At 47.1% G+C, this 18,295-nt stretch overlaps 1 protein-coding gene across 6 annotated transcripts in view; it reads right to left on the bottom strand.

Annotated features, from left to right (window-relative positions):
* The window catches only part of RNF216 (ring finger protein 216), a 184,486-nt gene that overhangs the window by 55,632 nt on the left and 110,559 nt on the right, over positions 1–18,295 (bottom strand). Inside the window, exon 14 of one of the 6 annotated variants that reach the window (XM_082360928.1) lies at positions 301–4,594. The exons of 4 other annotated variants lie outside the window; for them this stretch is intronic. In XM_082360928.1, the coding sequence (XP_082217054.1) occupies positions 4,421–4,594 (174 nt within the window). In that variant the 3' untranslated portion in view covers positions 301–4,420. One more of the 6 variants, XM_082360930.1, reaches the window with a different exon arrangement.

The following is an 18,295-nucleotide window of genomic DNA, read 5'->3' as shown; positions in this document are numbered from 1 at the left end:
TGGTTTCCGGGATGTGGTTTCAGGTACACTTCTGTGCTGGTAATTGGTAAATCCCATTGGATTTCCTTCCACTTTTATTTTTAAAGCTCACATGCCCTCCCCAACTGCTGACCCAACCCAATGAAAGGAATAAAGACAACACAATGTAGCAGAAGGCTTGGAGAATAAGAGGAAGTATTTGCTGCTATGGGCAGTCTCTTCTCAAAGAGTCACCACTTTCAGATCTCCCTGTAGTAGTATAAGCATTAAATGAGAAGAGGTGTCACCTCTGGTAGGGTGCCTGACACGCAGAGGCTCTCCTTTTTTTTTTTTTTCACGTCTTTATTGGAGTATAAATGCTTTACAACGTTGTGTTAGTTTCTGCTGTACAACAAAGTGAATCAGCTGTACATATACATATATCCCCATATCCCTTCCCTCTTTAGCCTCTCTCCCACCCTCCCTATCCCACCCCTCTAGGTCATCACAAAGCATCAAGTTGATCTCCCTGTTCCATTCAGCAGCTTCCCACTAGCCATCCACTTTACATTTGGTAGTGTATATATGTCAGTGTTACTCACTTCATCCCAGTGCCCTCAAGTCCATTCTGTATGTCTGCATCTTTATTCCTGCCGTGCCACTAGGTTCATCAGTACCGCTTTTAAAAATTCCATATATATGCATTAGCATACGGTATTTGTTTTTCTCTTTCTGACTTACTTCACCCTGCATGACAGATTCTAGGTCCATCCACCTCACTACAAATAACTCAATTTCGTTCCTTTTTATGGCTGAGTAATAGTCCATTGTATATATGTGCCACATCTTCTTTGTCCATTCATCTGTCGATGGACAGTAGGTTGCTTCCATGTCCTGGCTATTGTAAATAGAGCTGCAATGAACATTGCGGTACATGTCTCTTTTTGAATTATGGTTTTCTCAGGGTATATGCCCAGTAGTGGGACTGCTATGTCATATGGCAGTTCTATTTTTAGTTTTTTAAAGAACCTCCATACTGTTCTCCATAGTGGCTGTATCAATTTACATTCCCACCAACAGTGCAGGAGGGCTCCCTTTTCTCCACGCCTTCTCCAGCATTTATTGTTTCTAGATTTTTTGATGATGGCCATTCTGACCAGTGTGAGGTGATACCTCATTGTGGTTTCGATTTGCATTTCTCTAATGATTAGTGATGTTGAGCATCTTTTCATGTATTTGTTGGCCATCTGTATGTCTTCTCTGGAGAAATGCCTATTTAGGTCTTCCGCCCATTTCTGGATTGGGTTATTTGCTTTTGTGATACTGAGCTGCATGAGCTGCTTGTAAATCTTGGAGATTAATCCTTTGTCAGTTGCTTCATTTGCAAATATTTTCTCCCATTCTGAGGGTTGTCTTTTCGTCTTGTTTATGATTTCCTTTGCTGTGCAAAGGCTTTTAAGTTTCATTAGGTCCCATTTGTTTATTTTTGTTTTTACTTCCCTTACTCTAGGAGGTGCGTCAAAAAGAATCTTGCTGTGGTTAATGTCATAGAGCGTTCTGCCTATGTTTTCCTCTAACAGTTTTTGTTTTTTTTTTAAAAATTAATTTTATTTATTTATTTATTTGGCTGTGTTGGGTCTTTGTTGCTGTGCACGGGCTTTCTCTAACTGTGTGGCGAGCGGGGGCTACTCTTCGTTGTGGTGTGGTGGCTTCTCTTCTCGTGGAGCATGGGCTCTAGGCATGCGGGCTTCAGTAGTTGTGGCTCGCGGGCTTCAGAGCACAGGCTCAGTAGTTGTGGCACACGGGCTTAGTTGCTCCGCGGCATGTGGGATCTTCCCGGACCAGGGCTCGAACCCATGTCCCCTGCATTGGCAGGCGGATTCTCAACCACTGCGCCACCAGGGAAGCCTCCTCTAACAGTTTTATAGTGTCTGGCCTTACATTTAGGTCTTTAATCCATTGAGTTTATTTTTGTGTATGGTGTTAGGGTGTGTTCTAATTTCATTCTTTTACATGTATCTATCCATTTTTCCCAGCACCACTTATTGAAGAGGTTGTCTTTTCTCCATTGTATATTCTTGAGAGGCTCTCCTTTTGAATGCTGACCTCACTAGCAGGGACTCAGCTTCTCTGCTGCTCCTCTCACCCCCTGCCATTTGTGTTTCTAACTCCCCAGCAATTAGAGAGAGCACCAGCAACAGCCTGATGTTCCTCACGGCTTGTTTTCTACATTTGCACACAGTGCAGTGTGGGTATGTCTGTCTTTTCTTTTTCTTTTGCTCATAAGGTTTGCAGGGCAGATTCTATGCTGATATCATCCACTTAAAATATCGACTAAGTGCCCACCGGGGGCCAAGCAGACTGCCGGGTATTGTCAGCAGTGCTTGAAATGATCAAACTATGTGCTCTCTTTATGCTTCACATATTGGCAATGCTTTGAACAGAGGGCCTAATCCTTCCACCGTGGACCCTGGCAATGCTCTGCCTGGGTTACGCCTGACCACAAAGCTCTTTTCTTCAGAGTTCAGGGCCTTCCTTCCTCACTGTCCGGGGAGTGGACGGCCATTTATAAACATCTCATCTGCCCACAGGCACACGGTCAGCTCCTGGAAAAGGGATGGCAATCAAGGGGATCACATACTCGCAAAGGTTTTTAGAATGATTTTCCTCCAAAGAACCCAGAATTCTCCCAAATTCTGTACATCTCAAGGAGACAGAATCCTCACTGTCTTCCCAGAAAGGAAAGAGCAAACAATGGTAAAAAATTGAAAGGGTGCAGTCACTTCTGATCTTTACTGGTACTTTCACATTCCCTCCTTCTGTTCTGCTATCAGTGGGAGGTACAATCAGGGCTGTTTAATTCTTATGAAGCAGGTTAAGAAAACCAAGAGTGACATGGATTGCTGATGTGTTGCCAATGACAGTCCCTTTCCTTTGGTGTTGGAAGGAACGTTCTCTCCTCGAACTTAGCTGGAGGTAGAGTTACACCCGCTTCACAAGCAGGCTTGCAGGGAGGGAGCAGCTGCCTAGCTAGTAGTTTTTCATATTCTCATTAACAAACAAACAAACAAACAAACCCCCTCCTCAGAGTAAACAGCAATGGTGAGCTTTCAATCTTTCCCTCCTTGCTCCTTAAGTGTGACAAAAAGACACTCTTGGGCTCAAGCAATATGACTGAATAGAAGGGTCAGAAAAGGGAGGAAAAAATGTCAACTTGATACAAGGGCATGATAAAAAATGCAAGTGGAAGAATCCCAACTTGAAAGGCACAGAAACATGAACACAGAGACCTGTCTCGATACAGAAACGCTTCGTGCTGTCACCCTCCTAATGCCTCACTCCCTCCATGCTCCCACTTCACATGCTTTGGCAACTCCAGTTATGCTGTAAGTTTTCATATATTTTTGTTATAGGAAACAGTAAAACACTATGTATTTGGTTAGTACGCTATCCATCTGATGTCTTCAGATACTATCATCCTTACACCCCTACTGAACTCACATGCCCACATGGCTCTTTATCCAATTTTTTTTCCTTCCTTTTTTCCTTCCCTCCCTCCCTCCCTTTCTTTCTTTATGCAGGCTGTGCCGGGTCTTAGTTGCGGCACATGGGATCTTTTAGTTGCGGCATGCAGACTCTTAGTTGTGGCACACGTGCAGGATCTAGTTCTCCGACGAGGGATCAAACCCGGGTCCCCTGCATTGGGAGTGCGGAGTCTTACCCACTGGACCACCAGGGAAGTCACTCTTTATCCAACTGAAAACCAGTCCTTTCCCTTAGGAATACGAGCAGTTTAATCAACGATTTTTAGTTCTGTGGGACATAACAGTATAAAGAACATCAGAGAACATTCAGAGGATGGTTACCTAGTTACTTGCTCCTCAAAGGATGAGCAGCACTGTCTTTCCCTGGGAGCTTGTTAGAGATGCAGAATATCAGGCTCCACTCTAGACTTACTAAGCAGATTTGCATTTTGACAAGATCACTGAGTGACTCTAATACACAGTAAAGTTTGAGAAGCCCTGGCCTCTTCTTACACAGGTCTTGGTTTTGCTGATCTTTTTGATACCTCTATTCAGACAAGAAGAAAATCAGGTAAATATGGGTTCTTTAGCAGATCAGTTTTCACTACTGGCAATTTTTAAGTAAGTTGACTATACTCATTCTCCATTCTTTTCAGCATGGCTAAGGGGACTGGCAGAGTTCACTCAATGCTCATGAAATCATCCCTCCATCTTGCTTCAAGGGAAAGGCCATCAACATATTTAACAGTAGGGGACAAAGAGGTATGAGAGAGTGAGGTGACAGGAGGGGGCAATAGTGAAATCTACAATTCTTTATGCTTGTAAATCAAGGTCTAAAATTTATTATCAAATTTGCCAAATATTGTTGTTGAAAACGAGATGGTGAACAATGCATTTTGGAAAGCACCTTGCAAACAAACAATGCCGGCACAGGGTCTTCAAGACTGTATATAAACCATCTGCACTGAGCACATACTCGCCTGCCCGTAAAGGCTGCTTGCTGATGCAGGGAAGGACCCAGCTATGCGGGGAGGCAGGGCTTGCCTGATGCCACGTCGAGGAAGCTGCCAAGAAGAGACATTCAGAACCAGGCGGGAGTGCTGAGCTGATTGCTGATGAAGACAAATGGTCTTTTATTTTCTTGTTTGCTTATTCTTGGACTTAAATTTTCAGTACAGTTAGTCACTCAAGTATAAAACAAACCTTAGTATACCACTATCTCAAACACTATCAGAAAGTGTTTGATCAGAGAGAAACTAATCAATGGTGCATCCTCACCATTTGACCCCAAAGCATGCTTAACCACCACCCACTAATGCTTAACCACTTTTTCATTAGTTTTCTTCACGTTCAAAAACCCAAAGGTGACCTTTGGAAGCAAAAGTGCAACTAAGGTGTTGTAAATGGGTCTCGTAACACAGTATGTTGCAAATGTGACTTCCCTCTCATCTTTTTTAAGCTGTCTTTCAGCCTTTATCCGTGGCCCCAATTCTCAGTTCCAGTTATATGGTGTACCGAGGGGGAACTTGTAGTGTTTGGCCATGTAAGGAGCCTGTCCACAGCCTTCCTTGAAGGCAAGATAAGCCCAGCCCAGGAAGGTAGAGCTGAAGGTCTACTCAATAGGAACCATGTCACTCACGCCCCCCTTCCATGCCCCCTCCCCTAGAAGGGCCTACAGTGATTTTGTGAACACCTGGCTCTGCAGAGAGCTGCCAGAGTGGAAGCCTGCTCTGGTGTTGCCAGTATCTTTGTTTTTCATTCTTAATTCCTTCCTTATAGCAACAACTCAGAACAACAGATGGACAATAGGACAAAACTTCACCAGAAGCCATTTGCCTTTTGTCAGGTGCCCCAAGCTCTGCTCCACTTGGGCTCAGCAGCAATTGCCCTATGTACCTGGATAAAGGCTGGACAACCTGGAAATACATGGGGACACATCTGCTAAAGCTCTAATAGATTTGTCTCTGGCTCAGTTGTAAGCTCAATTATAACCATTCCTGATTTATGTGGCTTTCTCACCTGAAGCAGGCTACAAAAGACACTGGTTTTTTTTGGCGGCCATTATGGACTGAATTGTGCTCCCTCCTAAATTCAGATGTTGAAGTCCTAACCCCCAGTAGCTCAGAATGTGAATCTGTTTAGAAACAGGGCCTTTAAAGGGGTCATTAGGTTGAAATGAGGCTCTTAGGGTAGACCCTAAGCCAACCTGACTGGTGTCCTTATAGAGGAAGGGTATTTGGACACATAGAGAGACACCAGAGATTTGCGTTCACAGTGGAAAGGCCCTGTGAGGACACAGTGAGGAGGTGGCCATCTGCAAGCCAAGGAGAGAGGCCTAAGAAGAAATCAAACTTGCCAACACCTTGATCTTGGACTTCCAGCCTCCAGAACTGTGAGAAAGTAAATGTCTGTTGTTTAAGCTGCCAATCTGTGGTATTCTGTTATGGCGGCTCTAGCAAATTAATAGGGTGGTCTTCAGTGGTGATCAGACACTAGATGGTGGTGGATCCAGAGAGGTCCTGACTCTCTGTGCACACACTGCTGCCCTTTGACCTTCTTCATTCATGCTGAGACTCTAAGTCATGATTTTTGGGGGACAGACAGGAACAGGCTGTGGAGACTGTGACTAAGTCCCCAAAAACCGAGAGTGCCACTGATCTATTTTCCATTCAGATGAACACGTGGCTTCCTGGAAGTGGGGCCTCTAAGTACATGTTGACTTTGGGGGAATAATAATAATTTTTTTTTGGCTGTGCTGCGTGGCTTGCCGGATTCTCAGTTCCCTGACCAGGGATTGAACCCAGGCCCCTGCAGTGAAAGCGCCAAGTCCCAACCACTGGACCAGGGAATTCCCAATAATCCTGTAGTTATACCAGTTACTTCTACCTTTATTAATGGTAATCCTCAGAATATACCACCCCCCTCAACACAATGTGGTGCTTAGAGCATGAAGAGATAGTTTATGCTACTGACCAATTTCAACAGGAATCGGACTCAATATATCTTCTGGGAATAAAAAGAGGTTTCCAGAATTCACAAAATACATGTTGAATTAAATTTGCATCCATCTCCCTGCATTCTCTTGCCAGTACACGACAACAAATAGTTATGATACTAAAGTGTGATTAAATCTATTTCAACAAATATTTATCAAGCAAGTTAGACACTGTATTAGGAAGTGGAAATAAAACCATGAACAAGACTCTGTCTCTGACTTTCAGGAGGAGATTACAGCAGATCACGAACTGCAAACTCAAAACGCCCATATGGGTGGCAGGTAATGCAAGCTGCCAGAAAATAACAACCAATCGTGGTGACCAATAGCTGCCAATCAAAAGTGAGATTCAGTTTGCCTAAGCTTTAAATTTAAGAGAAGCCAGAAATCTGAAATTTTACATAAAATCTGATTTCATATATTGGTAGCTAACTAAAAAAATAGTTTATAATGTTGGTGAGGACTAAATGAAAATGGCTATGAGCTGCATCAGGGGTGTGTGTGTGTGCAAGCGCGCGCGTGCGCTGGGAGTAGGGTTTTCTGCACTTTACAGACCAGATTTAGGACCGGGCACAGCTGGGGGATGCACACTAGCACCAAGGAAACGTTCACAACCTTGGCTCTAGGTTTAGGCTTGTTTGTTCATCCAGCTACTGAACTGCTGCCACTCACCAGCTGGTCCCGCTGTCTCCATCCTGCCCCCACCCTTTTTACAAAGGTATATGTGGTTTTCCTTAACCATCAAGAGACTGTTCCCTCTCCATCTTTCTCCCCAGGCCCCCACACCCCCCCAAGACAAGTACAAGAGTTCATGGTTACTGCTGCTCGGAAAAGGCCTCTTTGAAAAGAGCTGTCTTCTCATAAAGCAGAGATCATCAGGGAGTGGTGGTGTCTACTCCTCATGACTAACTCACTTGTTCATCCAAACAAATGCTTATGCCAGGTCCTGAGTAGGTGCCGGCTAAGAGGTGGATCCTACAGTGTTTCTGTTCAGGTATTGGCTAGTGTAGAGTGGGACCAGAGAGAAGAAGGGTCACATGGTGTTCTAGGTGTCAGGGAAGGGGTGGGGCCTGGGAAGGCTGCACAAAGGAGAGGGTCTGGCTGAGGTTCAAAGGTTCAGGAAGAGTCACCCAGGAGAGGGTGGAGGGTGTAACAAGTACAAAGAGCAGAGATGTGAGAGAGCTGGTCTAGTGAGGAAACTCAAGTCGTGTGGGGCTGGAACATGATGCTGGGAAAAGGAAGATGTGCAGGAGAGGAGTCTGGTGAGGCCAACTAGATCCCGGGCCAGATGTGTAAGGCCTCCTAAAGTGCATTCTAAGAGCCATGGGGGCTATGGAGGGTCTTAAACAGGAGACAACACGGCCAAGTTTGTTCTGTAGGAAGATCACTCCAGTGCAGGTATGGAGCATGAAACTGGAAGTGGAAGCCTTGTGAGGAGGCTGTTGAGATCTGGGCGAGCAGCGCAGGGTAGAGGAGAGACTTGGAGAGAACTTGGTGACAGGTTGCAAGGAGAGGTGGGAAAGTGGAGGAGAAGGGAGCTGCAGAGAGTGGGGAGAGTTGGAGGTCTAGGATGGAAGGTGAGAAGCTGAGGCACTTTGTGCTTGAGGTTCTCTCTCTGGATTCTATCGTTTGACCTCTGGGGATCCCTTGGTCAGAAAATCTACAGGAGTGCTGAGATTTCCTAAGCCTTAGCCTAAGAAGCTGCAATTTATAGGTTTGTTCTGTCTTTACAAGAGACATGGGGTGGTATCTATCAGCCTCTCTACCCACTCTCATGGTGGGACGGGGACACGCATGCACAGTGTGGGTATCCGCTCTGCACCAACTGGACTCCCTGAGACCAGTTTACTGAACAATCTGATGCTGAGACAGATGTATTCTCTCCAACACCAAACCCCACCTGTGGGCAGTACTGCATCTGGCACCAGCCCTACCTGAGAGGGGAAAGCAGGTTAAATAGTCAGTGGTTACTGAGATTCTTCTGTGGAGCCCCGAAGTATAAAACAGGGCCACTGCCTGCCTACCTACCTACCTACCCATCTACTTACCTGCCTATTTATCTATTTAATTACTGTGGAAAGGATCCACAGAGCACTGTGGACTGGAGAGGGCTCTGTGGAGACTGCAGGACAAGAGGTAAAGAGAATGGTCCAGGTGAAGGCACGTGTACGAGCAGAGGCAGGCACGTGGAGGACCTGGTCTGGTCTGCGAGAAATCAGGAGGAAGTGGCCAGATTTCCTTCTTTTGAAAGAGTGTCAAAGGCCTGGGCTCTAGAAGCCACTGCAGGTTCTAATTGGGTGATGTGAAGGAACAGCAAGGCTGACAACATTATAGGGCAGACTGGAGGGAGGAAAAGAGAGTCAGGAGACGGAGTGCAGGAGGCCACAGCTACAGTCCAGAGTGAAAGTCCGACCAGGTGAAATGGGGAGATAAGAGATTCTGAAGAAATTCTTCCATATGGCTAGATTTAGACAAAAAAACCCAAACAACCCTAAGTCATCACAGGCTATGAGAAAAATCTGCCAGTCAAGGAATCCTTGGGAAGACTGTTCAAAGAAATGCTGACACCCACTTGTAGGAGCACAAAGAAGGGAGCCTTTAAAGCAATGTGGATGTAAAACGGTTAATGTTTGAATATGTTAGCTTCATACGTAACAGAGCAGAACTCCCGCAATTTAATTGAAAGGTTAAAATTTGATTTTAAAATAATAGCATGGAAAGAAGAAGTATCAACTCTCGAAGACTTAGATATGGCATCGTTTATTAAATACCTGCTATATACTACTTACTGTACTGGGTGCTTCACACCCATCATCTTGTCAATCCCTAACCCCCTGCACTGAGGCAAGTGAGTCAGACAAGAATCTAAGGCTCCTGCAAGGGAAGTGACTTTTCTGGGCTGTATCTCCGTGGATGGAGGAGAGAGGCAGGACCACACAGATCATGAAGCTCATAGCACCACCTCTATCTGAAAGAAATTCCTTTTTCCCCAGCTTCATACCTTAAAAATTTATGCAAATTTTAACACAAAACGAAGCTGACAGTAAAAGTGTTGACAGCAGGTGCAAAAAATGAGTACAACTCTGAAACGAGGTAAGCCCTGTCAGAACCGCTGCTGGGGAAATCTCCCAGCAGCACTTGCAGCAGAGCCAGTGAGCTGCTTCCTTGCAGCCTCTGTCCACATGGCATTTCTGCATGGAACAAAGCGGTGCAGTCTGCTCCAGACCTACTGCTTCGGTCTTGTCTGCCTGTCTGCATGGCTACCACAGCTTCAATGGCACTCTTGGAACACAAACAGCACCCCAGACACCCTGAGAGGGCACAAAAGGGGGACAGGTGCACAATTAGAAAGAGTAGGCTTGTGCTGGAAAAAGCCAGTCTAATCTAAGTCCTTATTCTTGCAGAAGAATGGCACTTCAGGCCTAACAACTGGTAAAGAAATAAAGGACTCACAAACAGTACAATAAGAGAACCATGACAGACAGAAAGGCCACTGGCCTTCCTTGGGCCTCAGGTTCAAAGTACTTCCCCTCCAGCCATTGTCCCCTGCTGTTATTTCAAGGCTGACCTTGGGCCTATGACCAGGTGTGCATCCAGCTGGGGTGCTGCAAAATGGGACCAGTGAATGCCGGAAATACTCTCATCCAAGGTCCATGTTTCCAGTGGGTAGGGGTTACTGTTTCTTAAAGACAAAGCCAAACAAAAGCAAACCAAAACAAACCAGATTCTGTTCTGTTCTATGACCTTCCTAAGAAAACCTAACTAGTGGCCCAGTTTAAGTAAAATACTGGTATAAAACACACACACACACACACACACACACACACACACACACACGAGTGGGGCCTGCCCACCCAACAGTTTCAGGGTACTCTGATGTAACTTATAAGGCGTGGGAAGCTGAAAATGATTTTATTTTGTATTAGCATTATTTCTAAACTGTCAAGGTGTTCACTTCAGGGCAAACACATATTACGTAGAGACTGCTGAACACGCATTTCCACGCGTCAATCAAGGAGTCACCAAGGATTCCCCTGCCCTCTGAACACTATGTGCTCTTACTGTATGTGCAGCACAGGCAATGAATGCCTCCTACGTTCACTAAAGGTGAGCATGAGATAAATTTTACTGCTAGTGATATAACTGCATTCTTTTGGCTTTCTTGCCATTTTTCTAAGCTTTCCACTATAAAGGAGAAAAAAAGGGACATCCATGGGGAAAAAAGGGAATGAAATATAAGATCCAGGCCACAATTTAAAGGCCCATATACAGGGAATTCCCTGATGGCCCAGTGGTTAGGACTCCTCACTCTCACTGCCAAAGGCCCCGGGTTCGATCCCTGGTCAGGGAACTAAGATCTCGCATGCCGTGTGGCTTGGCCAAAAAAAACCATAAAAAAAAATAAAATAAAAACAAAGGTCCATATACCGTTTTTGGTAGACTCTAACAACAACAAGTACTTATAAAGGCATCGTTCCAAGCGCTTGTCACTTCACCTACAATCAGGATCCTCAGATTAGAAAGAAATTACTAATAACCAGTCTGGAATCTGGCCATTCAATTGCTAATACTGAGGCTTAAGAGCCAAACAGCTTAATCCTCTTCCGGGTGTGTCTGTCATTACTTCACTCTGCATTTGCTGTCCACAATCCTGGAAGCCTTGCACAGGACTTCCCAGGAAAGAGTCTGCCCAGGGAGGGGATTATACATGCAGAGGCCATTCGGGTTACTGAAGCAGAACCCAATAAAAACCAGAGCAAGGGGATACTGGGGTGTGAAGGAGTTAGATAAATAGTTTCTTGTTCACCTCCCGGTTCCTGCAGAGCCAATGGGTTCCTCTTTTACATACAATGGCATACCACACAATCCTCTGCCCCACCCTCAAAGCAAGACTACACATATTCCCAACTACCAGGCCACCAGATTTTGCAACTGTACTTCTGTAATTAACTGTGATTTCTATCTTCCACCTAGCCCCTATCTTGATATCAAAGGTGGTGGAGCTTTCTCCCAAGTTCAGAGATGGGCACTCCAGTTTGGGCTTGCCTGACTGCACGCCCACTGAAGCCAAAGAAGGCTGGCCATGGCCTCCCTGAGAGGGCCAGAATCTGCGCTTATTTGTGAGGCTCTGGGGCCCTCTGCTGACTGCATGCTGTAACTGTCAGTTCCTCACTAGACCAGTAAGAAAATGGTCCTCAGAAACCTTCCCATCTCACTGTCATCTACAAGGCTTTCAATTTACTGAAAACACCCACATGCAGAGAAATACGCAATGCAGCTTTACGTCATCTGAGCTCATGCAACGTAAATTTTTTTTTTTTAAAGAATTTCACTTTATTTATTTTTGGCTGTGTTGGGTCTTCGTTTCTGTGCAAGGGCTTTCTCTAGTTGCGGCAAGCGGGGGCCACTCTTCATCGCGGTGCGCAGGCCTCTCACTATCGCAGCCTCTCGTTGCGGAGCACAGGCTCCAGACGCGCAGGCTCAGTAGTTGTGGCTCACGGGCCTAGTTGCTCCGCGGCATGTGGGATCTTCCCAGACCAGGGCTTGAACCCGTGTCCCCTGCAGTGGCAGGCAGATTCTTAACCACTGCGCCACCAGGGAAGCCCCAACGTAAATATTTTTATCCACATTTAATAAACAGGATCTACAGAACATTAAGCCTTGTGCCCAGTCTCAGGACGGGAACTAACATGGTCAAGATCTGCCCAAGATATCCTCTGACCAGCATCGCAGCCTCACCAAGTATGTACAGTTAATCTCATTCTACAGATGAGCAAAGTGAGATTCAGACAGATTAAGGCAACTTGGGCTCCCCACACAACCTGGTGGTCAGGAGACTGGCTCTGGGCAGATCTGGGTGGTCTGCCTCGGCCACTCACTGAATGGTGACCGTGGGCTAGTAGCTCATCTCCCAGCTTTAGTTTCCTTGTCTATGAAGGAGAGATAACAGAGTTACAGGACTGAATGAGACGCTGCACTTCTAGTACCCACAGGGTGGCGGCACCCAGCAGTAGACTAATAGACGTTTTAGCTGCTGCTCTGCCATCGCTATCATCACAGCCTGGGCCTCCAGGCCTCCTGCCTGCCAAGCATAGCTGCAGGAAAACCCTGCCCCATGGGGTCTAGAGCAATAAGATGAGTCGGAGGGGCCCCCTCATACAGAAGGTGGCAGAGCCTATTTTTGGACAGCAGGTTACCAAGTGAGAGCTGGTTTCTCTCACTTAAAAGGCAAAGGGAAATCGAGAGAACAGACAGAGCAACGAGCGCATTAAAGAACCGAAACCCAGGTCCGCAGACACTGCTGAGGAAACTGAGGATGCCGCAGGTGAGCGGAGGATGAGCACCTGGAAACAACGTGGGCAGTACGGTTGGCTTCCAGTTACTTTCCAATAACCCTGACCACACAGGGATTGGAACAACCCTGGGAAGAGCAACAGGGAAATTTATGGGAGCCACAAGTATAGAATATTGAAAAGACTGAGTAAAGTTGCCAAATCTAAGAGTAGGAGAAATGAGATACACAGTGGGATGAATAATAATAACAGCTAACATTCACTGAGTGCCCATGGACTAAACATCTTACTTACATTAAGTCATTCAATCCTTATAGCCAATCTCTTAGGAGGGGGCTATTCTCCTATTTTCACAGTAGGGGAAACTGAGACAGAGGGTGAAGTGGGCTGTGTAAGGCCACATGACTAGGTGGTGGAGGGGCTGGGATTTGCATGCAGGCAGTGGCAGTGCTGTTCCAGCCAGCCCCAGTGAAGAGAGCTGGACTAACAGCCTGCTTTGCCACCGTCTAGTGACTCTGGGCAAATTCTTTAGCCCCAGAACGGTGCAGCACAGAGAAAATACTATATAAACAAATGGTGTATTTATGGATACACTAAAGAGATGTATTTGGTGGAACAGACTGTTAGGAAGCCAGAACTTGGGCGAGGCCTCCCAGTATTGGGAGAGCTGACCGGAGAGCCCCTTGACAGTTCTCCTTGCCTCCTGTTCCTGGGAGTTGAAGTCTTCACCAGATGTGCAGTTATTTGATAAGGCCTTAGCTCCAGGCGCTATGGCAACAGACCACAAAATCAAACCACTGAAATCAAGCAAGTGAAAGAACATTCCTGTTGTGGAATCTGCCAGTGGAATGTGCGGTTGCAGGATACAATTTAAAAAAAAAGAAAAGGAAAAAAAGCCACCAGGAGAATGAGAGTATTAGTGTGAGTGTGTGCATTTTAAACAACTGGTCTTACAGAAACAGGAACAGAAGTGTCTTTAGAATTGCCCTTGGTGAGATAGAACCTGAGCAGCTAGACCATCACACTGATAAAGAGCCAGCCCTCCCAACACACTTGGGTCAATAAAGCCAGAACCCCCACTGTCCACACAGCATGTTGGCCCACTCACACCCACCTTTCCGCTGAGCTGCCAGAGCCCCAGGGCAGGGAGCACGCTGGCTCCGCCGTCTCTCTAAGGAAGAAAGCAGCAGCGCTAACTGCACCGCACTGCCTGTGTGTCGCTGAGCTGCATCCTTACGCTGTCTTCCGACTGCCCTCCCTGCCTTCAATCTCTTCTCACTTTCAGTCCTTTTTTCAAACTGCTGCCAGAAAAATCTTCTGAAAACCTTTACTTGATCATATCATCCCCTTTCCCACCCTGGATGGACCTGCTATTGCTAACAAGAAGACGCCCACACTCTTCCCACAAGGACTGTCCCTTCACCAAATGGCTCATCACCAGCCACCACCCCACCCCTCCCTCAGAAACACACCTTAAATATGCTGTGTCCCCTTCTGGGAGGCCTCTCCCCACTCCTCTGCCCTAGCTACCCAGCAGCCTTCCAGGTCCAATCCTAAAGTCACTTCTATAATGTTTCCTCAACTCTCCCAGGCAAAACCAGTAGTCCCCTCTCACCCACTGCCTCCCCAGCTGACAGGCCAGGCTCTGAGGGTCTACCGCGCAGGCAGGATCGCCAGGCTCTGAGGCTCTCCCACGCAGGCAGGCTCGGTGGTGCCCGGCTGGCTCTACTCTGGCTCTGACGGCTTCCCTAAGTGGTCGGCCTGCATATCCGACTGGCTCTTCAACATTTCCACTTGGAGGTCTAAAAGGCATCACAGACACGTCTGAAACACAAAGTTTGATCCCCTCACCTCCCCACAAAGCTGTTTTTAGTCTCCTCTGTATCACTAAGGGACACCACCACCCACTAGCTGCGCAAGCAAAAACCCTGGATTCCTCCTTTTTCTTCACCCCCCCACACTCATCCCACCAGCCAGTCCTCTCAGCTCTACCTCAAACCCACCCACTCTCGTGTTTCCAGAAGCCTAAATCCAGAATCACTGCTAGCCTGGACCCTGTAGTTGTGGAAGAACCAGAATCTAAACGAAAAATAAATAAATAAATAAATTTTAAAAAAAAGGATGCTACAAAGGTGACCAAAGGTGACAAACTCCCTGAGCCAACAGCAACCATGACGGAACACGTGTGCCCACTCTCACAATGACGGCTTCACAGGCACGCCGTTGTTTGTTTGTATGTATGTATGTATGTATGCATGCATGTATTTATTTATTTATGGCTGCGTTGGGTCTTCGTTGCTGCGCGCGGGCTTTCTCTAATTGCGGCGAGTGGGGGCTACTCTTCTTCGCAGTGCACGGGCTTCTCATTGTAGTGGCTTCTCTTGTTGCGGAGCAGGGGCTCTAGGCTTCAGTAGTTGTGGCACGCGGGCTCAGTAGTCGCTTGCAGGCTTAGTTGCTCCGTGGCATGTGGGATCTTCCCGGACCAGGGCTTGAACCTGTGTCCCCTGCATCGGCAGGTGGATTCTTAACCACTGTGCCACCAGGGAAGCCCCCATCGGTTCGTTTTGGTTCTTCTCATGCTGTTTCTTTACCCCAGCAGCTTCTCTCCTCACGGCAGGGACGATCAAGAAACGCCTGCACTAAAATGCAAGCACAACTGTCCACTCAGAGAAGGACAACTGAGACCAGAGTGGGTGTCACGCTGCCAGGACAAACCCTGTACCGATGTGCTGGCCTATACTTGCTTTTGCTCAAATCTGGACTCCGAAAATTCCTGTTTTGTCTTGAAATCCTGCGGAATCACCTCAGAGGCTACTTCACAAAGCAGCCCTTCAAAGGTGTCAGTGCCTCTCTGAAGGGCAGCCAGGCGGCATGTGTCACCGTTCAGCCTGGGGCAGCCAGTCTCTGTGCTGAAGAACAGACGACATTTTTCCTTTTAAAATAAGCAGCATGTACTGGAGGAAAGATAGCCATATACAATCCTGGAAAGAAATCTGGAACTATGTCTTAAGAGTCTTAAGAAAATTGATTCTCTTGGGCCCAAGTGTCCTACTCTAGAGATCTATCCTCATGAATAATTCTAAAAAAGAGAAGGCTTTACATACAGGGCCATGCACTGCATTGTTTGCAGCAACAAAAGCGGAAAGCCTCCTGCATTTCCAATTCAGGGGTGCATGTGAATAAGCTGAAGCACATCTGACTGATGGAATGGCAGCCACCCATGGCACATGTTTACACATGGTTAGAGAAGGCAAACAGTGCTTACATCATGTTAAGTAAAAAAGCAAGGCACAGCAGTGTACATATGGAATGACTACAGTCATACGGCAAAAAGTAAATGCCAGCCCGCAAGCTAAAGGTGCAGCTCCACATGGCAGAGCAGAGGATCAGAGGAATCTGTGTGACCCTGAGAAAGTCCTGGCCTCTCTGCTTCCGCAGAAAACGGGGAACAAAAAACGGGGAAACAAAAACAAAACAAAAACGGGGAAAACAAGTACCTGGCAGGATTTCTGTAAACATAAATGAGAAATGTGAGTGCTCAATAACCGACAGCTGCTGTTCTTACGTAGCAACAAGAGAGCCTGGTGGTGCTGCCACACTCCTCATCACACCCTGAGCAGGTACCACATTATCCCCACTCTCCCTGTGAAGACTCCAAGGTCACAGGCACTCAGGCACTGTGATCTTAACTGCTTCACTAGAACTTTCTAAACAGACGTTCGAGCCTCAGTCCTGGCTCTGCCATTTGCAGGTGTGCACTTAACCCCTGAGCCTCAGTGTCCCCATCTGGTAAACTGGGGATGATGATGACGCCTTTCAGGGTTACTCTGAGGACTAGTAAGAGTTTTCAGAGTGCTTAGCACAGCAGTAGATAATCAATGAGCGATACAGTTATTATTGGGGGAAGCGGGTGGCAATCGTATTAGTGTCTTGGGATAGAATCTGTACAAAGCTCATGATTAGCCGAGCAGAGTTCATAGCCTAATTACTCTGGCCATTACCACAGAGACAAGTGAGAGACAGGATTTTCTAACTTAATTCCGGATGGGGACAGGGGTAGTTTTTGTTTAAAGAAAAATTGCAGGGCTTCCCTGGTGGCGCAGCGGTTAAGAATCCGCCTGCCAATGCAGGGGACATGGGTTTGAGCCCTAGTCTGGGAAGATCCCACATGCCGCGGAGCAACTAAGCCTGTGTGCCACAACTACTGAGCCTGCGCTCTAGAGCCCGTGAGCCACAACTACTGAGCCCGCGTGCCACAACTACTGAAGCCCGCGCGCCTAGAGCCTGTGCTCCACAACAAGAGAAGCCACCGCAACGAGAAGCCCGCACACCACAACGAAGGGCAGCTCTCCACTCACCACAACTAGAGTAAGCCCGCGTACAGCAACGAAGACCCAATGCAGCCAAAGATAAATAAATAAATTTAAAAAAAAATTGCAACACTATGATATGACAAGTGACATATGGTGAGAAGGCTGCCATGGCTGAGTTAAGACCTAGATAAAAGTAGACAGTGATGTGTGAAGAACAAGTGGGCAGAGAAGCAGTTCAGCCTGGCCAGTGTTTGGCTCTGATTTGTGATGGCCAAACATGTGTTTCCATTAGCTGGGCTTTCTAAATGGGAGTCTGCATTAAAAAAAAAAATCCTGAGGGACTTCCCTGGTGGCACAGTGGTTAAGACTCTGCGTTCCCAATGCGGGGGCGCCCGGGTTCGATTCCTGGTCGGGGAACTGGATCCCATGTGCATGCTACAGCTGGGAGTTTGCATGAAGGAACTAAGGAGATCACGTGGAGCAACAAAGGAGCCCTTGAACTGCAACTAAGGAGCCCACCTGCCGCAACCAAGTCCCAGCGCAACCAAATAAACTAAAAAAAAAAAAAAAATCCTGAGGTTGAAACTACTGCCAGACTTTGTTATCCCTGACCTGCTTGTGCAGGAAGCACCAGCCACCACTCCTGTTGTACAATGCTCCCTGGGGTTTCTGGAAATTCCAGCTTGGCTTATGTCAGTGGCAGCGAAGATCACCCCGAGTAGTCGTGTAGCGTCCCCAGTTGCCCTCAGGCCCGGGTGCCTGTGCCCCGCCTGTGGAGCAGAGGGGGAGAAAGGGGGCTCTATTGATTTCTTAACAGCTATTCCAATGGGCTCCCAAGCAGCATCTGTCCAAAAGGCACCTCACAAATAGGAAGGAAAAACGAAGCTTTTACTTTTGCACGGTTCCCTCCTTTAGCAAATCAAATGGTGTGCCTCATTTTTTTTTTTTGAGGTGGCTAAAGAAGTCAATGAGGGCTTCCCTGGTGGCGCAGTGGTTGAGAATCTGACTGCCAATGCAGGGGACACGGGTTCGAGCCCTGGTCTGGGAAGATCCCACATGCCGCGGAGCAACTAAGCCCGTGCGCCACAACTACTGAGCCTGCGCGTCTGGAGCCTGTGCTCCGCGACAAGAGAGGCCGCGATAGTGAGAGGCCCACGCACCGCGATGAAGAGTGGCCCCCCCTTGCCGCAACTAGAGAAAGCCCTCGCACAG

This window comes from Balaenoptera borealis, assembly GCF_965194805.1.
Source record: "Balaenoptera borealis genome assembly, chromosome: 16".
Taxonomy (NCBI): domain Eukaryota; kingdom Metazoa; phylum Chordata; class Mammalia; order Artiodactyla; family Balaenopteridae; genus Balaenoptera; species Balaenoptera borealis.
This window is presented reverse-complemented; position numbering and strand designations above follow the sequence as displayed.